The sequence below is a fragment of the Bombina bombina genome, chromosome 4 (assembly GCF_027579735.1).
Source record: "Bombina bombina isolate aBomBom1 chromosome 4, aBomBom1.pri, whole genome shotgun sequence".
NCBI classification, from domain to species: Eukaryota; Metazoa; Chordata; class Amphibia; order Anura; family Bombinatoridae; genus Bombina; species Bombina bombina.
Genome location: NC_069502.1, coordinates 383,182,045 through 383,208,626, shown reverse-complemented (window position 1 = coordinate 383,208,626; position 26,582 = coordinate 383,182,045). Strand labels below are relative to the sequence as shown.

Here is a 26,582-nt window from a genome sequence, read left to right as displayed (position 1 = left end):
TCAGAACCTTTAACTCCCGCTCAAGTGACGCCAAGTACATCTAGTGCATCTAATTCTTTTACCTTACAGGACATGGCGGCAGTTATGAATGCTACCCTTACAGAGCTATTCTCCAAACTGCCAGGGCTACAAGGAAAGCGAGACAGCTCTGGGGCTAGAATTAATACAGAGCTTTCTGACGCTTTATTGCCTGTGGCCGATATACCCTCACAATGCTCAGAAGCCGAGGCAGGTGAGCTTCTATCTGTGGGTGACATTTCAGACTCAGGGAAGGCGTTACTTCAGTCTGATTCTGAGAGGACAGCGTTTAAATTTAAGCTTGAACACCTCCGCTTATTGCTTAAGGAGGTTTTAGCGACTCTGGATGACTGTGACCCCATTGTGGTTCCAGAGAAATTGTGTAAAATGGGCAAATACTTTGCAGTACCTGTTTACACAGATGTTTTTCCAGTCCCTAAGAGGTTTTCGGAAATTATTACTAAGGAATGGGATAGACCAGGTGTGCCGTTCTCTCCCCCTCCTGCTTTTAAAAAGATGTTTCCCATAGATGCCACCATACGGGACTCGCGGCAGATGGTTCCTAAGGTGGAGGGAGCAGTCTCCACCCTAGCTAAGCGTACAACTATCCCCGTCGAGAACAGTTGTGCTTTCCTAGATCCTATGGATAATAAATTGGAGGGTCCCCTTAAGAAAATTTTTATACATCAAGGTTTTATTCTCCAGCCTCTTGCATGCATTGCCCCAGTTACTGCTGTAGCGGCTTTTTGGTTTGAGTCTCTTGAGGAGGCTCTACAGGTGGAGACCCCGTTAGACGATATTATAGACAGGATTAAAGCTCTTAAGTTAGCTAACTCCTTTATTTCTGACACCATTTTTCATTTAGCCAAGCTAACGGCTAAGAATTCAGGTTTTGCCATTTTGGCGCGTAGGGCGCTATGGCTTAAGTCCTGGTCAGCAGACGTTACTTCAAAGTCTAAGCTTCTTAACATCCCCTTCAAGGGACAGACCCTATTCGGGCCTGGTCTGAAGGAGATCATATCTGATATTACTGGAGGAAAAGGTCACGCCCTTCCTCAGGATAGGTCCAATAAGTTACGGACCAAACAGAATCATTTTCGTTCCTTTCGAAACTTCAAGAGTGGCACAGCTTCAGTTCCCCCTAATGCAAAACAAGAGGGAAATTTCTCCAACATAGGTGTGTCCGGTCCACGGCGTCATCCTTACTTGTGGGATATTCTCTTCCCCAACAGGAAATGGCAAAGAGCCCAGCAAAGCTGGTCACATGATCCCTCCTAGGCTCCGCCTACCCCAGTCATTCTCTTTGCCGTTGTACAGGCAACATCTCCACGGAGATGGCTTAGAGTTTTTTAGTGTTTAACTGTAGTTTTTATTATTCAATCAAGAGTTTGTTATTTTGAAATAGTGCTGGTATGTACTATTTACTCAGAAACAGAAAAGAGATGAAGATTTCTGTTTGTATGAGGAAAATGATTTTAGCAACCGTCACTAAAATCCATGGCTGTTCCACACAGGACTGTTGAGAGCAATTAACTTCAGTTGGGGGAACAGTGAGCAGTCTCTTGCTGCTTGAGGTATGACACATTCTAACAAGACGATGTAATGCTGGAAGCTGTCATTTTCCCTCTGGGATCCGGTAAGCCATGTTTATTACGATTGTAAATAAGGGCTTCAAAAAGGGCTTATTAAGACTGTAGACTTTTTTTGGGCTAAATCGATTGATTATTAACACATATTTAGCCTTGAGGAATCATTTTATCTGGGTATTTTGATTTAATAATATCGGCAGGCACTGTTTTAGACTCCTTATTCTTTAGGGGCTTTCCCAAAGCATAGGCAGAGCCTCATTTTCGCGCCGGTGTTGCGCACTTGTTTTTGAGCATGCAGTCGCATGTGAGAGGAGCTCTGATACTTAGAAAAGACTTTCTGAAGGCGTCATTTGGTATCGTATTCCCCTTGGGGCTTGGTTGGGTCTCAGCAAAGCAGATACCAGGGACTGTAAAGGGGTTAATGTTCAAAACGGCTCCGGTTCCGTTATTTTAAGGGTTAAAGCTTCCAAATTTGGTGTGCAATACTTTTAAGGCTTTAAGACACTGTGGTGAAAATTTAGTAAATTTTGAACAATTCCTTCATGTTTTTTCGCATTTGCAGTAATAAAGTGTGTTCAGTTTAAAATTTAAAGTGACAGTAACGGTTTTATTTTAAAACGTTTTTTGTACTTGTTATCAAGTTTATGCCTGTTTAACATGTCTGAACTACCAGATAGACTGTGTTCTGAATGTGGGGAAGCCAGAATTCCTATTCATTTAAATAAATGTGATTTATGTGACAATGACAATGATGCCCAAGATGATTCCTCAAGTGAGGGGAGTAAGCATGGTACTGCATCATTCCCTCCTTCGTCTACACGAGTCTTGCCCACTCAGGAGGCCCCTAGTACATCTAGCGCGCCAATACTCCTTACTATGCAACAATTAACGGCTGTAATGGATAATTCTGTCAAAAACATTTTAGCCAAAATGAACACTTATCAGCGTAAGCGCGACTGCTCTGTTTTAGATACTGAAGAGCATGACGACGCTGATATTAATATTTCTGAAGGGCCCCTAACTCAGTCTGATGGGGCCAGGGAGGTTTTGTCTGAGGGAGAAATTACTGATTCAGGGAACATTTCTCAACAAGCTGAACCTGATGTGATTGCATTTAAATTTAAGTTGGAACATCTCCGCATTCTGCTTAAGGAGGTATTATCCACTCTGGATGATTGTGACAAGTTGGTCATCCCAGAGAAACTATGTAAAATGGACAAGTTCCTAGAGGTGCCGGGGCTCCCAGAAGCTTTTCCTATACCCAAGCGGGTGGCGGACATTGTTAATAAAGAATGGGAAAGGCCCGGTATTCCTTTCGTCCCTCCCCCCATATTTAAAAAATTGTTTCCTATGGTCGACCCCAGAAAGGACTTATGGCAGACAGTCCCCAAGGTCGAGGGAGCGGTTTCCACTTTAAACAAACGCACCACTATACCCATAGAGGATAGTTGTGCTTTCAAAGATCCTATGGATAAAAAATTAGAAGGTTTGCTTAAAAAGATGTTTGTTCAGCAGGGTTACCTTCTACAACCAATTTCATGCATTGTCCCTGTCGCTACAGCCGCATGTTTCTGGTTCGATGAGCTGATAAAGGCGGTCGACAGTGATTCTCCTCCTTATGAGGAGATTAGGGACAGAATCAATGCTCTCAAATTGGCTAATTCTTTCACCCTAGACGCCACTTTGCAATTGGCTAGGTTAGCGGCTAAGAATTCTGGGTTTGCTATTGTGGCACGCAGAGCGCTTTGGTTGAAATCTTGGTCGGCTGATGCGTCTTCCAAGAACAAGCTACTTAACATTCCTTTCAAGGGGAAAACGCTGTTTGGCCCTGACTTGAAAGAGATTATCTCGGATATCACTGGGGGTAAGGGCCACGCCCTTCCTCAGGATCGGCCTTTCAAGGCAAAAAATAAACCTAATTTTCGTCCCTTTCGTAGAAATGGACCAGCCCAAAGTGCTACGTCCTCTAAGCAAGAGGGTAATACTTCTCAAGCCAAGCCAGCTTGGAGACCAATGCAAGGCTGGAACAAGGGAAAGCAGGCCAAGAAACCTGCCACTGCTACCAAGACAGCATGAAATGTTGGCCCCCGATCCGGGAACGGATCTGGTGGGGGGCAGACTCTCTCTCTTCGCTCAGGCTTGGGCAAGAGATGTTCTGGATCCTTGGGCGCTAGAAATAGTCTCCCAAGGTTATCTTCTGGAATTCAAGGGACTTCCCCCAAGGGGGAGGTTCCACAGGTCTCAGTTGTCTTCAGACCACATAAAAAGACAGGCATTCTTACATTGTGTAGAAGACCTGTTAAAAATGGGAGTGATTCATCCCGTTCCATTAAGAGAACAAGGGATGGGGTTCTACTCCAATCTGTTTATAGTTCCCAAAAAAGAGGGAACGTTCAGACCAATCTTAGATCTCAAGATCTTAAACAAGTTTCTCAAGGTTCCATCGTTCAAGATGGAAACCATTCGAACTATTCTTCCTTCCATCCAGGAAGGTCAATTCATGACCACGGTGGATTTAAAGGATGCGTATCTACATATTCCTATCCACAAGGAACATCATCGGTTCCTGAGGTTCGCATTCCTGGACAAACATTACCAGTTCGTGGCGCTTCCTTTCGGATTAGCCACTGCTCCAAGGATTTTCACAAAGGTACTAGGGTCCCTTCTAGCTGTGCTAAGACCAAGGGGCATTGCTGTAGTACCTTACTTGGACGACATTTTGATTCAAGCGTCGTCCCTTCCTCAAGCAAAGGCTCACACGGACATTGTCCTGGCCTTTCTCAGATCTCACGGATGGAAAGTGAACGTGGAAAAGAGTTCTCTATCTCCGTCAACAAGGGTTCCCTTCTTGGGAACAATAATAGACTCCTTAGAAATGAGGATTTTTCTGACAGAGGCCAGAAAAACAAAACTTCTAGACTCTTGTCGGATACTCCATTCCGTTCCTCTTCCTTCCATAGCTCAGTGCATGGAAGTGATCGGGTTGATGGTAGCGGCAATGGACATAGTTCCTTTTGCACGCATTCATCTAAGACCATTACAACTGTGCATGCTCAGTCAGTGGAATGGGGACTATACAGACTTGTCTCCGAAGATACAAGTAAATCAGAGGACCAGAGACTCACTCCGTTGGTGGCTGTCCCTGGACAACCTGTCACGAGGGATGACATTCCGCAGACCAGAGTGGGTCATTGTCACGACCGACGCCAGTCTGATGGGCTGGGGCGCGGTCTGGGGATCCCTGAAAGCTCAGGGTCTTTGGTCTCGGGAAGAATCTCTTCTACCGATAAATATTCTGGAACTGAGAGCGATATTCAATGCTCTCAAGGCTTGGCCTCAGCTAGCGAGGGCCAAGTTCATACGGTTTCAATCAGACAACATGACAACTGTTGCGTACATCAACCATCAGGGGGGAACAAGGAGTTCCCTGGCGAAGGAAGAAGTGACCAAAATCATTCTATGGGCGGAGTCTCACTCCTGCCACCTGTCTGCTATCCACATCCCAGGAGTGGAGAATTGGGAAGCGGATTTTCTGAGTCGTCAGACATTGCATCCGGGGGAGTGGGAACTCCATCCGGAAATCTTTGCCCAAGTCACTCAGCTGTGGGGCATTCCAGACATGGATCTGATGGCCTCTCGTCAGAACTTCAAAGTTCCTTGCTACGGGTCCAGATCCAGGGATCCCAAGGAGGCTCTAGTGGATGCACTAGTAGCACCTTGGACCTTCAAACTAGCTTATGTGTTCCCGCCGTTTCCTCTCATCCCCAGGCTGGTAGCCAGGATCAATCAGGAGAGGGCGTCGGTGATCTTGATAGCTCCTGCGTGGCCACGCAGGACTTGGTACGCAGATCTGGTAAATATGTCATCGGCTCCTCCTTGGAAGCTACCTTTGAGACGAGACCTTCTTGTTCAGGGTCCGTTCGAACATCCGAATCTGGTTTCACTCCAGCTGACTGCTTGGAGATTGAACGCTTGATCTTATCGAAGCGAGGATTCTCAGATTCTGTTATCGATACTCTTGTTCAGGCCAGAAAGCCTGTAACTAGAAAGATTTACCACAAAATTTGGAAAAAATATATCTGTTGGTGTGAATCTAAAGGATTCCCTTGGGACAAGGTTAAGATTCCTAGGATTCTATCCTTCCTTCAAGAAGGATTGGAAAAAGGATTATCTGCAAGTTCCCTGAAGGGACAGATTTCTGCCTTGTCTGTGTTACTTCACAAAAAGCTGGCCGCTGTGCCAGATGTTCAAGCCTTTGTTCAGGCTCTGGTTAGAATTAAGCCTGTTTACAAACCTTTGACTCCTCCTTGGAGTCTCAATTTAGTTCTTTCAGTTCTTCAGGGGGTTCCGTTTGAACCCTTGCATTCCGTTGATATTAAGTTATTATCTTGGAAAGTTTTGTTTTTAGTTGCAATTTCTTCTGCTAGAAGAGTTTCAGAATTATCTGCTCTGCAGTGTTCTCCTCCTTATCTGGTGTTCCATGCAGATAAGGTGGTTTTACGTACTAAACCTGGTTTTCTTCCAAAAGTTGTTTCTAACAAAAACATTAACCAGGAGATTATCGTACCTTCTCTGTGTCCGAAACCAGTTTCAAAGAAGGAACGTTTGTTGCACAATTTGGATGTTGTTCGCGCTCTAAAATTCTATTTAGATGCTAGAAAGGATTTTAGACAAACATCTTCCTTGTTTGTTGTTTATTCCGGTAAAAGGAGAGGTCAAAAAGCAACTTCTACCTCTCTCTCTTTTTGGATTAAAAGCATCATCAGATTGGCTTACGAGACTGCCGGACGGCAGCCTCCCGAAAGAATCACAGCTCATTCCACTAGGGCTGTGGCTTCCACATGGGCCTTCAAGAACGAGGCTTCTGTTGATCAGATATGTAGGGCAGCGACTTGGTCTTCACTGCACACTTTTACCAAATTTTACAAGTTTGATACTTTTGCTTCTTCTGAGGCTATTTTTGGGAGAAAGGTTTTGCAAGCCGTGGTGCCTTCCATTTAGGTGACCTGATTTGCTCCCTCCCTTCATCCGTGTCCTAAAGCTTTGGTATTGGTTCCCACAAGTAAGGATGACGCCGTGGACCGGACACACCTATGTTGGAGAAAACAGAATTTATGTTTACCTGATAAATTACTTTCTCCAACGGTGTGTCCGGTCCACGGCCCGCCCTGGTTTTTTTAATCAGGTCTGATAATTTATTTTCTTTAACTACAGTCACCACGGTACCATATGGTTTCTCCTATGCAAATATTCCTCCTTAACGTCGGTCGAATGACTGGGGTAGGCGGAGCCTAGGAGGGATCATGTGACCAGCTTTGCTGGGCTCTTTGCCATTTCCTGTTGGGGAAGAGAATATCCCACAAGTAAGGATGACGCCGTGGACCGGACACACCGTTGGAGAAAGTAATTTATCAGGTAAACATAAATTCTGTTTTTGCCCAGTCCAAACCAGTCTGGAGACCTAACCAGGCTTGGAACAAAGGGAAGCAGGCCAAAAAACCTGCGGCTACCTCTAAGACAGCATGATGGAGTAGCCCCCGATCCGGGACCGGATCTAGTGGGGGGCAGACTCTCTCTCTTCGCCGAGGCTTGGGCAAGAGACGTCCAGAATCCCTGGACATTAGAGATTGTTTCCCAGGAATAGCTCCTGGAATTCAAAGCTTCATCTCCAAAGGGGAGATTTCATCTCTCACAATTATCTGTAAACCAGATAAAGAGAGAGGCATTCTTACGTTGTGTTCAAGACCTGCTGGTTATGGGAGTGATCCACCCAGTTCCAAGGGAGGAACAGGGGCAGGGCTTCTATTCAAATCTGTTTATAGTTCCCAAAAAAGGGAACTTTCAGACCAATCTTGGATCTCAAGATCCTAAACAAATGTCTCAGTGTCCCATCCTTAAAGATGGAGACTATCCGAGCCATCCTCCCTATGATCCAGGAGGGTCAATATATGACTACCGTGGACTTAAAGGATGCTTATCTCCACATTCCGATTCACAGAGATCATCATCAGTTCCTCAGGTTCGCCTTCTTAGACAGGCATTACCAGTTTGTGGCTCTTCCCTTTGGGTTACCCACGGCACCAAGAATCTTTACGAAGGTTCTAGGGTCCCTACTGGCATAGTGGTGGCTCCTTACCTAGACGACATTCTGATACAGGCGTCGTCTTTTCAAATCGCCATGTCCCATACGGACATTGTTCTGGCTTTTCTGAGGTCTCACAGGTGGAAGGTGAACGAAGAAGAGTTCTCTCTCTCCCCTCTCACAAGAGTTTCCTTCCTAGGAACACTGAAAGATTCAGTAGAAATGAACATTTTTCTGACAGAGGTCAGGTTATCAAAGCTTCTAACTTCCTGCCGTGCTCTTCATTCCACTTCTCGGCCGTCAGTGGCTCAGTGTATGGAAGTAATCGGCCTAATGGTAGCGGCAATGGACATAGTTCCGTTTGCCTGCCTACATCTCAGACCACTGTAACTTTGCATGCTCAATCAGTGGAATGGGGATTACACAGATTTGTCCCCTCTGATAAATCTGGATCAAGAGACCAGGGATTCTCTTCTCTGGTGGTTCTCTCGGGTCCATCTGTCCAGGGGAATGAGTTTCCGCAGGCCAGAGTGGACTATAGTCACAACAGATGCCAGCCTTCTGGGCTGGGGCGTAGTCTGGAACTCCCTGAAGGCTCAGGGTTAGTGGACTCAGGAGGAAGCCCTCCTTCTGATAAACATTCTGGAACTGAGAGCGATATTCAATGCTCTTCAGGCTTGGCCTCAACTAGCTGCGGTCAGGTTCATCAGATTTCAGTCGGACAATATCACGACTGTAGCCTATATCAACCATCAGGGGGGACAAAAAGGCCCCTGGCAATGTTGGAGGTTTCAAAGATAATTTTATGGGCAGATGTTCACTCTTGCCATCTCTCAGCTATCCATATCCCAGGAGTAGAGAACTGGGAGGCGGATTTTCTAAGTCGGCAGACTTTTCATCCGGGGGAGTGGGAGCTCCATCCGGAGGCATTTGCCCAGCTGATTCAACTATGGGGCAAACCAGAAGTGGATCTGATGGCGTCTCATCAGAACGCCAAGCTCCCTTGTTACGGGTCCAGGTCAAGGGATCCCCAGGCAGCGCTGATAGATGCTCTAGCAGTGCCCTGGTCCTTCAGCCTGGCTTATGTGTTCCCACCATTTCCTCTCCTCACTCGTCTGATTGCCAAGATCAAGCAGGAGAGAGCTTCAGTGATTTTGATAGCACCTGCGTGGCCACGCAGGACTTGGTATGCAGATCTGGTGGACATGTCATCCCTTCCACCATGGACTCTGCCACTGAGGCGGGACCTTCTACTCCAAGGTCCATTCAAACATCCAAATCTAATTTCTCTGCAGCTGACTGCTTGGAGATTGAACGCTTGATTTTATCAAAACGTGGTTTCTCCGAGTCGGTCATTGATACCTTAATTCAGGCTCGAAAGCCTGTCACCAGGAAAATCTATCATAAGATATGGTGTAAATATCTTCATATTGTGAATCCAAGGGTTACTCATGGAGTAAAGTCAGGATTCCTAGGATATTATCCTTTCTCCAAGAAGGATTGGAGAAGGGATTGTCAGCTAGTTCCTTAAAGGGACAGATTTCTGCTCTGTCTATTCTTCTGCACAAGCATCTGGCAGATGTTCTAGACGTTCAGGCATTTTATCAGGCTTTAGTTAGAATCAAGCCTGTGTTTAAACCTGTTGCTCCGCCATGGAGTTTAAATTTAGTTCTTAAAGTTCTTCAAGGGGTTCTGTTTGAACCTCTGTATTCCATAGATATCAAGCTTTTATCTTGGAAAGTTCTGTTTTTGGTAGCTATCTCTTTGGCTCGAAGCGTTTCAGAGTTATCTGCCTTACAGTGCGATTCCCCTTATCTGATATTCCATACAGATAAGGTAGTGTTGCGTACCAAACCTGGATTTCTTCCTAAGGTGGTATCTAATAAGAATATCAATCAGGAGATTGTAGTTCCGTCACTGTGTCCTAATCATTCTTCAAAGAAGGAACGTCTATTACACAATCTTGACGTGGTTCGTGCTTTAAAGTTTTATTTACAAGCTACTAAGGATTTTCATCAAACATCTGCATTGTTTGTTGTCTACTCTGGACAGAGGAGAGGCCAAAAGGCTTCGGCATCTTCTCTTTCTTTTTGGCTGAGAAGCATAATCCGTTTAGCTTATGAGACTGCTGGCCAGCAGCCTCCTGAAAGAATTACAGCTCATTCCACTAGAGCGGTAGCTTCCACATGGGCTTTTAAAAATGAGGATTCTGTTGAACAGATTTGTAAGACGGCGACTTGGTCTTCGCTTCATACTTTTTCCAAATTCTACAAATTTGATACTTTTGCTTCCTCGGAGGCTATTTTTGGGAGAAAGGTCTTGCAGGCAGTGGTGCCTTCCGTTTAAGTTCCTGCCTTGTCCCTCCCTTCATCCGTGTCCTAAAGCTTTGGTATTGGTATCCCACAAGTAATGGATGAACCCGTGGACTAGATACACCTTACAAGAGAAAACAAAATTTATGCTTACCTGATAAATTTCTTTCTCTTGTGGTGTATCCAGTCCACGGCCTGCCCTGTCACTTTAAGGCAGGTGTTTTTTATTTTTAAACTACAGTCACCACTGCACCCTATAGTTTCTCCTTTTTCTTGCTTGTCTTCGGTCGAATGACTTGGGGTGGCAGTTAGGGGAGGAGCTATATAGACAGCTCTGCTGTGGTTGTCCTCTTGCAACTTCCTGTTGGGAAGGAAAATATCCCACAAGTAATGGATGAACCCGTGGACTGGATACACCACAAGAGAAAGAAATTTATCAGGTAAGCATAAATTTTGTTTTTTTGATTTAAACTTCAGTCACCTCTGCACCTTGTAGTTTCTCCTTTTTCTTCCTGTACCTTCGGTCGAATGACTGGGGGGGTGGAGCTAAGGGAGGAGCTATATAGACAGCTCTGCTGTGGTGCTCTTTGCCACTTCCTGTTAGCTAGAGGATAATATCCCACAAGTAAAGGATGAATCCGTGGACTCGTCTTGCCATTGAAGAAATTAATTTATCAGGTAAGCATAAATTTACTTTTTCTTCCTAAGGTTGTGTCCTTGGAGAATCTAAGCAGGGAAATTGTCCCTCTTTTGTGTCCTAATCTTAAGAATTCTTCAGAGAGGCTTCTTTAAAATCTGGATGTGGTTAGAGCCTTCAAGTATTATGTTGATGTTTCTTGGCTTCTTGGTTTAAGCTTTTGATTTCTGAATCTTACTTGAAGGCAGGTAATACCCCTTCTATTTAGATTTGTAGAAGAAAAGAGTACCGGCTGCACAACAGTGGACTTAAAAAAACAAAAATATTTATTTGAACAAAATAAAATAACAGTACAAGCAACAGGCAGAGACACAGCCCTCCTAATCATATTTACTGCTCATTCTACTAGTTTTAAAGCTACTTCTTGGGCTTTCAATAATTAAGCTTCTGTTCACCAAATTTGCAAGGCAGCTACTTGGTCTTCAGTGCCAACTTTCACTAAATTCTACCATTTTTATGTTTTTGCTTCTTCTGAGGCAGCTTTTGTTACAATAGTCCTTAAAGGGACACTGAACCCAAATTTTTTCTTTTGTGATTCAGATAGAGCATGCAATTTTAAGAAACTTTCTAATTTACTCCTATTATCAATTTTTCTTTATCTTGCTATCATTATTTGAAAAAGGCATCTAAGCTTTTTCTCCTACATTGGTGTATCCGGTCCACGGCTTCATCCTTACTTGTGGGATATTCTCATTCCCTACAGGAAGTGGCAAAGAGAGCACACAGCAGAGCTGTCCATATAGCTCCCCCTCTGGCTCCGCCCCCCAGTCATTCTCTTTGCCGCTCTGAACAAGTAGCATCTCCACGGGGGTGGTAAAGAGTATGTGGTGTTAGTTGTAGATTTTTATTTCTTCTATCAAGAGTTTATTTTAAAATAGTGCCGGTTTGTACTATTTACTCTACAACAGAAAGTGAATAACCCAGTTTCTAAGAAGGAACGGCTGTTACACAATCTTGATGTGGTTCGTGCTTTAAAATTCTATTTAAAAGCAACTAAGATTTCAGACTAACATCGTCCTTGTTTGTTGTCTATTCTGGTAAGAGGAGAGGTCAGAAAGCGACTGCTACCTCTCTTTCCTTCTGGCTGAAAAGCATCATCCGATTGGCACATGAGACTGCTGGACAGCAGCCTCCTGAACGAATTACAGCTCATTCCACTAGAGCTGTGGCTTCCACATGGGCTTTCAAGAATGAAGCTTCTATTGAACAGATTTGTAAGGCAGCGACTTGGTCTTCACTGCATACATTTGCCAAATTTTACAAATTAATACTTTTGCTTCTTCGGAGGCTATTTTTGGGAGAAAGGTTTTGCAAGCAGTGGTGCCTTCCGTTTAGGTTACCTGACTTGTTCCCTCCCTTCATCCGTGTCCTAAAGCTTTGGTATTGGTTCCCACAAGTAAGGATGAAGCCGTGGACCGGATACACCAATGTAGGAGAAAACAGAATTTATGTTTACCTGATAAATTTCTTTCTCCTACGGTGTATCCGGTCCACGGCCCGCCCTGGCATTTGGTCAGGTTTAAATTTTTATTTTTGTACACTACAGTCACCACTGCACCCTATGGTTCTCCTTTTTCTCCTAACCGTCGGTCGAATGACTGGGGGGCGGAGCCAGAGGGGGAGCTATATGGACAGCTCTGCTGTGTGCTCTCTTTGCCACTTCCTGTAGGGAATGAGAATATCCCTCAAGTAAGGATGAAGCCGTGGACCGGATACACCGTAGGAGAAAGAAATTTATCAGGTAAACATAAATTCAGTTTTTTTGGTTTCAGAACTCTGGACAGCACTTTTTTTATTGCTGGATGAATTTATCCACCAATCAGCAAGGACAACCCAGGTTGTTCACCAAAAATGGGCCGGCATCTAAACGTACTTTCTTGCATTTCAAATAAAGATACCAAGAGAATGAAGAAAATTTGATAATAGGAGTAAATTAGAAAGTTGCTTAAAATTTCGTGCTCAATCTGAATCACGAAAGAAAAATTTTGGGTACAGTGTCCCTTTAAGGCTGTTGCCTCTCTGTAATTTGCTTGTTTTTAAGTGCATAAAAAAAAAAAATAATAATAAAGAAAACCTAATTTATGCTTACCTGATAAATTCATATCTTTCATGGTTGTAAGAGTCCACGAGACCTCACCCTGCTTTTTGGTGATATTTTTTTATTTTTGTGTTATGACACAATTTTTTCCCCCCGGCTCCTATATTTTTTGCTTTTTCTTTTCTTACCTTTTTTGCTTGACTGTACGTCTGTCTACCATATAGGTTGGAGGAGTTATATAGAGCTCTTGGTTTTTGATACTTTGCCTCCTCCTAGTGGCAGGGAAGGTAATTTCCAGGAGTAATTGATTGTTCTCTTACCACTGTGAAAGAAATTATTTAATAGGTAAACATAAATTATGTTTTCTTTCATGTAATTAGCAAGAGTCCATGAGCTAGTGACGTATGGGATATACATTCCTACCAGGAGGGGCAAAGTTTCCCAAACCTTAAAATGCCTATAAATACACCCCTCACCACACCCACAAATCAGTTTTACAAACTTTGCCTCCTATGGAGGTGGTGAAGTAAGTTTGTGCTAGATTCTACGTTGATATGCGCTCCGCAGCAGGTTGGAGCCCGGTTTTCCTCTCAGCGTGCAGTGAATGTCAGAGGGATGTGAGGAGAGTATTGCCTATTTGAATTCAATGATCTCCTTCTACGGGTCTATTTCATAGGTTCTCTGTTATCGGTCGTAGAGATTCATCTCTTACCTCCCTCTTCAGATCGACGATATACTCTTATATATATATACCATTACCTCTACTGATTTTCGTTTCAGTACTGGTTTGGCTTTCTACAACATGTAGATGAGTGTCCTGGGGTAAGTAAGTCTTATTTTCTGTGACACTCTAAGCTATGGTTGGGCACTTTTTTATAAAGTTCTAAATATATGTATTCAAACATTTATTTGCCTTGACTCAGGATGTTCAACATTCCTTATTTTCAGACAGTCAGTTTCATATTTGGGATAATGCATTTGAATCAATAATTTTTTCTTACCTTAAAAAATTTGACTTTTTCCCTGTGGGCTGTTAGGCTCGCGGGGGCTCAAAATGCTTCATTTTATTGCGTCATTCTTGGCGCAGACTTTTTTGGCGCAAAATTTTTTCTGTTTCCGGCATCATACGTGTCGCCGGAAGTTGCGTCATTTTTGACGTTTTTTTTGCGTCAAAAGTGTCGGCGTTCCGGATGTGGCGTCATTTTTGGCGCCAAAAGCATTTAGGCGCCAAATAATGTGGGCGTCTTATTTGGCGCTAAAAAAATATGGGCGTCACTTTTGTCTCCACATTATTTAAGTCTCATTATTTATTGCTTCTGGTTGCTAGAAGCTTGTTCACTGGCATTTTTTTCCCATTCCTGAAACTGTCATTTAAGGAATTTGATCAATTTTGCTTTATATGTTGTTTTTTCTATTACATATCGCAAGATGTTCCACGTTGCAACTGAGTCAGAAGATACTTCAGGAAAATCGCTGCCCGGTGCTGGAGCTACCAAAGCTAAGTGTATCACTTTTGGTATCTGTTCCTTCAGCTGTTGTTTGTATTAAATGTTATGACAAACTTGTTAATGCAGATAAAATTTCCTTTAGTACTGTTACATTACCTGTTGCTGTTCCGTCAACATCTAATACTCAGAGTGTTCCTGATAACATAAGAGATTTTGTTTCTAAATCCATTAAGAAGGCTATGTCTGTTATTTCTCCTTCTAGTATATATAAAAGTCTTTTAACTTTTTTTCAGATGAATTTTTAAATGAACATCATCATTCTGATACTGATAATGGTTCTTCTGGTTCAGAGGTTTCTGTCTCAGAGGTTAATGCTGATAAATCTTTGTATTTGTTCAAGATGGAATTTATTCGTTCTTTATTTAAAGAAGTATTAATTGCATTAGAAATAGAGGATTCTGGTCCTCTTGATACTAAAACTAAACGTTTAAATAAGGTTTCTTTCATGTAATTAACAAGAGTCCATGAGCTAGTGACGTATGGGATATACATTCCTACCAGGAGGGGCAAAGTTTCCCAAACCTCAAAATGCCTATAAATACACCCCTCACCACACCCACAAATCAGTTTTACAAACTTTGCCTCCGATGGAGGTGGTGAAGTAAGTTTGTGCTAGATTCTACGTTGATATGCGCTCCGCAGCAAGTTGGAGCCCGGTTTTCCTCTCAGCGTGCAGTGAATGTCAGAGGGATGTGAGGAGAGTATTGCCTATTTGAATGCAGTGATCTCCTTCTACGGGGTCTATTTCATAGGTTCTCTGTTATCGGTCGTAGAGATTCATCTCTTACCTCCCTTTTCAGATCGACGATATACTCTTATATATACCATTACCTCTGCTGATTCTCGTTTCAGTACTGGTTTGGCTTTCTACAAACATGTAGATGAGTGTCCTGGGGTAAGTAAGTCTTATTTTCTGTGACACTCCAAGCTATGGTTGGGCACTTTATTTATAAAGTTCTAAATATATGTATTCAAACATTTATTTGCCTTGACTCAGAATGTTCAACTTTCCTTATTTTCCAGACAGTCAGTTTCATATTTGGGATAATGCATTTTAATTTAACATATTTTACCTTAAAATTTGACTTTTTCCCTGTGGGCTGTTAGGCTCGCGGGGGCTGAAAATGCTTCATTTTATTGCGTCATTTTTGGCGCGGACTTTTTTGGCGCAAAAAATTCTATTTCCGTTTCCGGCGTCATACGTGTCGCCGGAAGTTGCGTCATTCTTTGACGTTATTTTGCGCCAAAAATGTCGGCGTTCCGGATGTGGCGTCATTTTTGGCGCCAAAAGCATTTAGGCGCCAAATAATGTGGGCGTCTTTTTTGGCGCTAAAAAATTTGGGCGTCATTTTTTGTCTCCACATTATTTAAGTCTCATTATTTATTGCTTCTGGTTGCTAGAAGCTTGTTCACTGGCATTTTTTTCCCATTCCTGAAACTGTCATTTAAGGAATTTGATCAATTTTGCTTTATATGTTGTTTTTTTCTTTTACATATTGCAAGATGTTCCACGTTGCAACTGAGTCAGAAGTTACTACAGGAAAATCACTGCACAGTGCTGGAGCTACCAAGCTAAGTCTGTTATAAACTTTTGGTATCTGTTTCTCCAGCTGTTATTTGTATTGCATGTCATGTCAAACTTATTAATGCAGATAAAATTTCCTTTAGTACTGTTACATTACCTGTTGCTGTTCCGTCAACATCTAATTTTCAGAGTGTTCCTGATAACATAAGAGATTTTATTTATTTTAAATCCATTAAGAAGGCTATGTCTGTTATTTCTCCTTCTAGTATACATAAAAGTCTTTTAAAACTTCTCTTTTTTTCAGATGAATTTTTAAATGAACATCATCATTTTGATGCTGATAAATCTTTGTATTTGTCCAAGATGGAATTTATTCGTTCTTTACTTAAAGAAGTGTTATTTGCATTAGAAATAGAGGATTCTGGTCCTCTTGATACTAAATGTAAACGTTTAAATAAGGTAGTTATTCCAGAAGTGTTTTATCTCCCTGATGCTATTTCTGAAGTAATTTCCAGGGAATGGAATAATTTGGGTAATTTATTTACTCCTTCTAGACGTTTAAGCAATTTATATCCTGTGCCATCTGACAGATTAGAGTTTTTTGGGACAAAAATCCCTAAGGTTATGGGGCTGTCTCTACTCCTGCTAATGTACTACTATTCCTATGGCAGATAGTACTTCATTTAAGGATCCTTTAGATAGGAAAATTGAATCCTTTCTAAGAAAAGCTTACTTATGTTCAGGTAATCTTCTTAGACCTGCTATATTTTTAGCGGATGTTGCTGCAGCTTCAACTTTTTGGTTAGAAGCTTTAGCGCAACAAGTAACAGATCATAATTTTATAGCATTATTATTATTTTATAACATGCTAATAATTTTATTGGTGATACCATCTTTTGATATCATTAGAGTTGATGTCAGGTATATGTCTCTAGCTATTTTAGCTAGAAAAGCTTTATGGATTAAACTTGGAATACTGACATGTCTTCTAAGTCAACTTTGCTTTCCCTTTCTTTCCAGGGTAAATAATCATTTCGTTCCTTTCCTCACAACAAGGAACAAAAGCCTGATCCTTCATCCTCAGGAGCGGTATCAGTTTGGAAACTATTTCCAGTTTGGAATATATCCGAGCTTTATAGAAACCTATAGCCAGCTCCTAAGTACCTATGAAGGTGCGGCCCTTATTCCAGCTCAGCTGGTATGGGGCAGATTACGTTTTCTTCAAAGAAATTTGGATCAATTCCGTTCTTAATCTCTGGTTTCAGAAACATTGTTTCAGAAAGGTACAGAATTGGCTTCAAGTTAAGGCCTCCTGCTAAGAGATTCTTTTCTTCCCCGTGTCCCAGTTAACACAGCAAGGCTCAGCATTTCTGAAATGTGTTTCAGATCTAGAGTTGGCTGGAGTATTTATACCAGTTCCAGTTCTGGAACAGGGGCTGGGGTTTTATTTTATCTCTTCATTGTACCAAAGAAGGTCAATTCCTTCAGACCAGTTCTGGATCTATCATTATTGAATCGTTATGTTAGGATACCAACATTCAAGATGGTTACTGTAGGACTATCCTGCCTTTTGTTTAGCAAGGGCATTATATGTCTACAATAGATTTACAGGATGTGTATCTGCATATTCCGATTCATCCAGATTACTTTTAGTGTCTGAGATTCTCTTTTTAGACAAGCATTACCAGTTTTGTGGCTCTACCGTTTGGCCTAGCCTCAGTTCCAAGAATTTTTTTCAAAGGTTCTCGGTGCCCTTCTTTCTCTATTCAGAGAATAGAGTGTTGGTATTTCCTTATTTGGACGATATCTTGGTACTTGCTCAGTCTTCTCATTTTCGTAGAATCTCATACGAATCGACTTGTGTTGTTTCTTCAAGTTCATGGTTGGAGGATCAATTTACCAATCAGTTCATTGATTCCTCAGACAAGGGTAACCTTTTTAGGTTTCTAGATAAATTCAGTGTCTATGACTCTGTCCTTGTCAGTCAAGAGAAGTTTATCATTGATATCAGCTTGTCAAAACCTTCAGTCACAATCATTCCCTTTGGTAGCCTTATGCATGGAAATGTTGGGTCTTAGGACTGCCGCATCAGATGCGATCTCCTTTGCTCGTTTTTACATGCGACCTCTTCAGCTCTGTATGCTGAACCAATGGTGCAGGGATTACTCAAAGATATCTCAATTAGTATCTTTAAACCGATTTTATGACACTCTCTGACATGGTGGACAGATCACCATCGTTTAGTTCAGGGGGCTTCTTTGTTCTTCCGACCTGGACTATAATCTCAACAGATGCTAGTTTTACAGGTTGGGGAGCTGTATGGGGGTATCTGACGGCACAAGGGGTTTGGGAATCTCAGGAGGTGAGATTTCCGATCAATATTTTGGAACTCCGTGCAATTTTCAGAGCTCTTCAGTCTTGGCCTCTTCCGAAGAGAGAGTTGTTCATTTGTTTTCAGATAAGACAATGTCACATCTGTGGCATACATCAATCATCAAGGAGGGACTCACAGTCCTCTGGCTATGAAAGAAGTATCTCGAATTTTGGTTTGGGCGGAATCCAGCTCCTGTCTAATCTCTGCGGTTTATATCCCAGGTATGGACAATTGGAAAGCGGATTATCTCAGTCGCCAAACGTTGCATCCGGGCGAATGGTCTCTTCACCCAGAGGTATTTCTTCAGATTGTTCAAATGTGGGAACTTCCAGAAATAGATCTGATGGCTTCTCATCTAAACAAGAAACTTCCCAGGTATCTGTCCAGATCCCGGGATCCTCAGGCGGAGGCAGTGGATGCATTTTCACTTCCTTGGAAGTATCATCCTGCCTATATCTTTCCGCCTCTAGTTCTTCTTCCAAGAGTAATCTCCAAGATTCTGAAGGAATGCTCGTTTGTTCTGCTGGTAGCTCCGGCATGGCCTCACAGGTTTTGGTATGAGGATCTTGTCCGGATGGCCTTTTGCCAACCGTGTACTCTTCCGTTAAGACCAGACCTTTTGTCTCAAGGTCCTTTTTTCCATCAGGATCTGAAATCCTTAAATTTAAAGGTATGGAGATTGAACGCTTGATTCTTGGTCAAAGAGGTTTCTCTGACTCTGTGATTAATACTATGTTACAGGCTCGTAAATCTGTATCCAGAGAGATATATTATAGAGTCTGGAAGACTTATATTTCTTGGTGTCTTTCTCATCATTTTTCTTGGCATTTTTTTTAGAATACCGAGAATATTACAATTTCTTCAGGATGGTTTAGATAAGGGTTTGTCCGCAAGTTCCTTGAAAGGTCAAATCTCTGCTCTTTCTGTTCTTTTTCAACAGAAAGGTTGCTATTCTTCCTGATATTCATTGTTTTGTACAAGCTTTGGTTCGTATAAAGCCTGTCATTAAGTCAATTTCTCCTCCTTGGAGTTTGAATTTGGTTCTGGGAGCTCTTCAAGCTCCTCCGTTTGAACCTATGCATTCATTGGACATTAAATTACTTTCTTGGAAAGTTTTGTTCCTTTTGGCCATCTCTTCTGCTAGAAGAGTTTCTGAATTTTCTGCTCTTTCGTGTGAGTCTCCTTTTCTGATTTTTCATCAGGATAAGGCGGTGTTGCGAACTTCTTTTGAATTTTTACCTAAAGTTGTGAATTCCAACAACATTAGTAGAGAAATTGTGGTTCCTTCATTATGTCCTAATCCTAAGAATTCTAAGGAGAAATCATTGCATTCTTTGGATGTTGTTAGAGCTTTGAAATATTATGTTGAAGCTACGAAATCTTTCCGTAAGACTTCTAGTCTATTTGTTATCTTTTCCGGTTCTAGGAAAGGCCAGAAAGCTTCTGCCATTTCTTTGGCATCTTGGTTGAAATCTTTAATTCATCTTGCCTATGTTGAGTCGGGTAAAATTCCGCCTCAGAGAATTACAGCTCATTCTACTAGGTCAGTATCTACTTCCTGGGCGTTTAGGAATGAAGCTTCGGTTGACCAGATCGGCAAAGCAGCAACTTGGTCCTCTTTGCATACTTTTTCTAAATTCTACCATTTTGATGTCTTTTCTTCTTCTGAAGCAGTTTTTGGTAGAACAGTTCTTCAGGCAGCGATTTCAGTTTGAATCTTCTGCTTATGTTTTTTGTTAAACTTTATTTTGGGTGTGGATTATTTTCAGCAGGAATTGGCTGTCTTTATTTTATCCCTCCCTCTCTAGTGACTCTTGTGTGGAAAGATCCACATCTTGGGTAGTCATTATCCCATACGTCACTAGCTCATGGACTCTTGTTAATTACATGAAAGAAAACATAATTTATGTAAGAACTTACCTGATAAATTCATTTCTTTCATATTAACAAGAGTCCATGAGGCCCACCCTTTTTTGTGGTGGTTATGATTTTTTTGTATAAAGCACAATTATTCCAATTCCTTATTTTATATGCTTCGCACTTTTTTTCTTATCACCCCACTTCTTGGCTATTCGTTAAACTGATTTGTGGGTGTGGTGAGGGGTGTATTTATAGGCATTTTGAGGTTTGGGAAACTTTGCCCCTCCTGGTAGGAATGTATATCCCATACGTCACTAGCTCATGGACTCTTGTTAATATGAAAGAAATGAATTTATCAGGTAAGTTCTTACATAAATTATGTTTTTTAAATCTCCTGTAGTTATTCCAGAAGTTTTTCCTGTCCCTGATGCTATTTCTGAAGTAATTTCCAGGGAATGGAATAATTTGGGTAATTCATTTACTCCTTTTAAAACGTTTTAAGCAATTATATCCTGTGCCATCTGACAGATTAGAGTTTGGGACAAAATCCCTAAGGTTAATGGGGCTGTCTCTACTCCTGCTATATTTTTAGCGGATGTTGCTGCAGCTTCAACTTTTTGGTTAGAAGCTTTAGCGCAACAAGTAACAGATCATAATTCTCATAGCATTTTTATTCTATAACATGCTAATTATTTTATTTGTGATGCCATCTTTGATATCATTAGAATTGATGTCAGGTATATGTCTCTAACTATTTTAGCTAGAAGAGCTTTATGGCTTAAAACTTGGAATGCTGATATGTCTTCTAAGTCTACTTTGCTATCCCTTTCTTTCCAGGGTAATAAATTATTCGGTTTTCAGTTGGATTCTTTTATCTCAACTGTTACTGGAAGGAAGGGAACTTTTTTACCACAGGATAAAAAATCTGAGGTAAATTTAGGTCTAATAATTGTTTTCGTTCCTTTCATCACAACAAGGAACAAAAGCCTGATCCTTCATCCTCAGGAGCTGTATCAGTTTGGAAACCTTCTTCACTTTGGAATATATCCAAGCCTTATAGAAACCCAAAGCCAGCTCCTAAGTCCCCATGAAGGTGTGGCCCTCATTCCAGCTCAGCTGGTAGGGGGCAGTTTACGTTCTTTTCAAAGAAATTTGGATCAATTCCGTTCACAATCTCTGGTTTCAGAACATTGTTTCAGAAGGGTACAGAATTGGCTTCAAGTTAAGGCCTCCTGCAAAGAGATTTTTTTCTTTCCCGTGTCCCAGTAAACCCAGCAAAGGCTCAAGCATTTCTGAAATGTGTTTCAGATCTAGAGTTGGCTGGAGTAATTATGCCAGTTCCAGTTCTGGAACAGGAGCTGGGGTTTTATTCTATCTCTTCATTGTACCAAAGAAGGTCAATTCCTTCAGACCAGTTCCGGATCTATCAATATTGAATCGTTATGTAAGGATACCAACATTCAAGATGGTAGCTGTAAGGACTATCCTGCCTTTTGTTCAGCAAGGGCATTATATGTCTACAATAGATTTACAGGATGCATATCTGCATATTCTGATTCATCCAGATCACTTTTAGTTTCTGAGATTCTCTTTTTTAGACAAGCATTGCCAGTTTTGTGGCTCTACCGTTTGGCTTAGCATCAGCTCCAAGAATTTTTACAAAGGTTCTCGGTGCCCTTCTGTCTGTATTCAGAGAACAGGGTATTGGTATTTCCTTATTTGGACGATATCTTGGTACTTGCTCAGTCTTCACATTTAACAGAATCTCTTATACAAATCGACTTGTGTTGTTTCTTCAAGATCATGGTTGGAGGATCAATTTACCAAAAAGTTAATTGATTCCTCAGACAAGGGTAACCTTTTTAGGTTTCCAGGTAGATTCAGTGTCTATGACTCTGTCTTTGTCAGACAAGAGAAGTCTAACATTGATATCAGCTTGTCAAAACCTTCAGTCACAATCATTCCCTTTGGTAGCCTTATGCATGGAAATTTTAGGTCTTATGACTGCTGCATCGGACGCGATCTCCTTTGCTCATTTTCACATGCGACCTCTTCAGCTCTGTATGCTGAACCAATGGTGCAGGGATTACACAAAGATATCTCAATTAATATCTTTAAAACCGATTGTACGACACTCTCTGACGTGGTGGACAGATCACCATCGTTTAGTTCAGGGGGCTTCTTTTGTTCTTCCGACCTGGACTGTAATTTCAACAGATGCAAGTCTTACAGGTTGGGGAGCTGTGTGGGGGTCTCTGACGGCACAAGGGGTTTGGGAATCTCAGGAGGTGAGATTACCGATCAATATTTTGGAACTCCGTGCAATTTTCAGAGCTCTTCAATCTTGGCCTCTTCTGAAGAGAGAGTCGTTCATTTGTTTTCAGACAGACAATGTCACAACTATGGCAAACATCAATCATCAAGGAGGGACTCACAGTCCTCTGGCTATGAAAGAAGTATCTCGAATTCTGGTTTGGGCGGAATCCAGCTCCTGTCTAATCTCTGCGGTTCATTTCCCAGGTATAGACGATTAGGAAGCGGATTATCTCAGTCGTCAAACGTTGTATCCGGGCGAATGGTCTCTTCACCCAGAGGTATTTCTTCAGATTGTTCAAATGTGGGAACTTCCAGAAATAGATCTGATGGTTTCTCATCTAAACAAGAAACTTCCCAGGTATCTGTTCAGACCCCGGGATCCTCAGGCGGAGGCAGTGAATGCATTATCACTTCCTTGGAAGTATCATCCTGCCTATATCTCTCCGCCTCTAGTTCTTCTTCCAAGAGTTATCTCCAAGATTCTGAAGGAATGCTCGTTTGTTCTGCTGGTAGCTCCAGCATGGACGGATTCTTTTTCGGATGGCCTCTTGCCAACCGTGGGCTCTTCCGTTAAGACCAGACCTTCTGTCGCAAGGTCCTTTTTTCCATCAGGATCTCAAATCTTTAAATTTAAGGGTATGGAGATTGAACGCTTGATTCTTGGTCAAAGAGGTTTCTCTGACTCTGTGATTAATACTATGTTACAGGCTCGTAAATCTGTATCTAGAGAGATATATTATAGAGTCTGGAAGACTTATATTTCTTAGTGTCTTCTCATTATTTTTCCTGGCATTCTTTTAGAATTCCGAGAATTTTTTTACAGTTTCTTCAGGATGGTTTAGATAAAGGTTTGTCCGCAAGTTCCTTGACAGGACAAATCTCTGCCCTTTCTGTTCTTTTTCACAGAAAGATTGCTAATCTTCCTGATATTCATTGTTTTGTACAAGACTTGGTTCGTATAAAACCTGTCATTCAGTCAATTTCTCCTCCTTGGAATTTGAATTTGGTTCTGGGGGCTCTTCTAGCTCCTCCTTTTGAACCCATGCATTCATTTGGACATTAAACTTCTTTCTTGGAAAGTTTTGTTTCTTTTGGCCATCTCTTCTGCCAGAAGAGTCTCTGAATTATCTGCTCTTTCTTGTGAGTCTCCTTTTCTGATTTTTCATCAGGATAAGGCGGTGTTGCGAACTTCTTTTGAATTTTTTCCTAAGGTTGTGTATTCTAACAACATTAGTAGAGAAATTGTGGTTCCTTCATTATGTCCTAATCTTAAGAATTCTAAGGAGAAATCATTGCATTCTTTGGATGTTGTTAGAGCTTTGTATTATTATGTTGAAGCTACTAAGTCTTTCCGAAAGACTTCTAGTCTATTTTTCATCTTTTCTGGTTCTAGAAAAAGCCAGAAAGCTTCTGCCATTTCTTTGGCATCATGGTTGAAATCTTTAATTCATCATGCCTATGTCGAGTCGGGTAAAACTCCGCCTCAAAGGATTACAGCTCATTCTACTAGGTCAGTTTCTACTTCCTGGGCGTTTAGGAATGAAGCTTCGGTTGATCAGATTTGCAAAGCAGCAACTTGGTCCTCTGCATACTTTTACTAAATTCTACCATTTTGATGTGTTTTCTTCTTCTGAAGCAGTTTTTGGTAGAAAAGTACTTCAGGCAGCTGTTTCAGTTTGAATCTTCTGCTTATGTTTTCATTAAACTTTATTTTGGGTGTGGATTATTTTCAGCAGGAATTGGCTGTCTTTATTTTATCCCTCCCTCTCTAGTGACTCTTGCGTGGAAAGATCCACATCTTGGGTAGTCATTATCCCCTACGTCACTAGCTCATGGACTCTTGCTAATTACATGAAAGAAAACATAATTTATGTAAGAACTTACCTGATAAATTCATTTCTTTCATATTAGCAAGAGTCCATGAGGCCCACCCTTTTTGTGGTGGTTATGATTTTTTTTGTATAAAGCACAATTATTCCAATTCCTTATTTTATATGCTTTCGCACTTTTTTCTTATCACCCCACTTCTTGGCTATTCGTTAAACTGATTTGTGGGTGTGGTGAGGGGTGTATTTATAGGCATTTTAAGGTTTGGGAAACTTTGCCCCTCCTGGTAGGAATGTATATCCCATACGTCACTAGCTCATGGACTCTTGCTAATATGAAAGAAATTAATTTATCAGGTAAGTTCTTACATAAATTATGTTTTTATTTTTAATGTCACTTTAAATGGGTCCTTGAAGTATTTTCGTTGCAAATGATTGTTATGCAAAATGAATGTTTTGAAAGCATGAAAATTCTATTTAATAGACATATTTTAAACTTAGTGTCAGTGCACTGCCTTGTACAAGGCTGTATCTGCATGCGTCTCACCAACAGTGGCAAGCACAACAGACAGTGGTCGACTCTACAGGGTACGTTGGCTGCCATTAAAAAGGTTAAAGTAAAAGCTAACAAAATAAGGGAATGTCTTTATGCATTTATCTTATTTATATGTGATTTTTCTTACATATTTTTATACTACAATAATTTTTTGGTTTTTATAGATCTGGAGTATGAAGCAAGATAACTGTGTTCATGACTTGCAAGCACATAACAAAGAGATTTATACCATCAAATGGAGCCCTACTGGGCCAGGGACAAATAATCCAAATGCTAATCTTATGCTGGCAAGGTAAATTATTTTTCCCTTTTGTTTTTAATAATTTTATTAATGCTGTTTTATACAGTGACAGACACATTTTATTTTACAGTGCGTCGTTTGATTCTACAGTAAGATTGTGGGATGTAGACAGAGGAATCTGCATTCACACATTAACAAAACATCAGGAACCTGTGTACAGTGTAGCCTTTAGTCCTGATGGCCGGTACTTGGCCAGTGGTTCATTTGACAAATGTGTACACATCTGGAATACACAGGTATGTTGTGTTTTTTTTCACAGCAGTATCCTCCTATTCCTTCTACCTCATTACTTCACTGTTTTTGTTTAGTCAGTAATTGCAGCTTAGAAGAGCAGATGTTGCCCCTGTGTAAAGTACATTATCAAATCTTGTGTGGACCCCTAAAAATGTTAAGGAACCCCCTGGTAGAGGGGGTCATGACCTCCTGTTTAAGAAACAGTGTTAGAGAAACTTTCACCCATTCTGGAAATTTATATTTTTATGACCATGTCTTTTAAAGTCAATTTAACAGAACTTCTAACGATCCACTGGAAGACAATTGTTGTTAGCCAATATATGTGTTGTATAAAGTAATGTATATTTTCTCACTTTACTTTAGACGGGTGCATTAGTTCACAGCTATCGGGGAACAGGGGGAATCTTTGAGGTTTGTTGGAATGCAGCAGGGGACAAAGTCGGAGCAAGTGCGTCAGATGGTTCAGTAAGTACTTTGTGATGTTCAATAAACATTGATTCAAAGTGGTGCTGTTGGATTTCATGTAATGTTTCCTGATTTGATATGAAACAATACTCATTTGAGTTATGGTGGAGATAAAAGCATGAGATCAAAATCCTCCATTTCATAAAAGTAAGAGCCATAGAATTATTGTATAGAAAATTACAAAATCTAGACAAGTACCTCACTTGCTTTTTCCCAGAAGTGCTCTGTATACATTGTTACCATATACATTGTTATACAATATCTCACACTTTTCTAGCCCATTAAGGGGATTGGTGTGGTTAAAGTAAAGGTAAAGTTTTGAGTTTGTGAATACCCCAAAACCTTCTTCTTTAGTATGTAAAAGTACTTGCTAAGTTTATTTTACTGTCCAAGCTTCACTTTTGATTATATTTTATTTTTAATTTTAGTATAGTTTCCTTGCCGACTCCTCCCAGCATGAACTTCCGTGTTTCCCTGGTTCCTCTTAGAGAGCGGTCCCACCCGCTCTCTACGTCGGCTGAAAGCTCGTGCACGACCAAATTTTGTTCTGCGCATGTGTGACTTTCACGAGATACAAAGTATTCAATGAACTATTATTCAAGAAGTTGCACTCACTTAGACCGCGATCGATGTATACTCTTATTTCTCCAACATAGGTGTGTCCGGTCCACGGCGTCATCCTTACTTGTGGGATATTCTCTTCCCCAACAGGAAATGGCAAAGAGCCCAGCAAAGCTGGTCACATGATCCCTCCTAGGCTCCGCCTACCCCAGTCATTCTCTTTGCCGTTGTACAGGCAACATCTCCACGGAGATGGCTTAGAGTTTTTTAGTGTTTAACTGTAGTTTTTATTATTCAATCAAGAGTTTGTTATTTTGAAA

The 26,582-nt window shown here is 41.2% G+C and overlaps 1 protein-coding gene across 1 annotated transcript in view; it reads left to right on the top strand.

The window, feature by feature from the left end:
• TBL1XR1 (TBL1X/Y related 1) overlaps positions 1-26,582 on the top strand; it is a 465,261-nt gene that overhangs the window by 412,079 nt on the left and 26,600 nt on the right. The window contains exons 12-14 of the mRNA XM_053710155.1: positions 24,866-24,993; positions 25,073-25,238; positions 25,600-25,701. Coding sequence (XP_053566130.1) covers positions 24,866-24,993; positions 25,073-25,238; positions 25,600-25,701 — 396 coding nt within the window. The remainder of the gene's footprint in view (positions 1-24,865; positions 24,994-25,072; positions 25,239-25,599; positions 25,702-26,582) is intronic.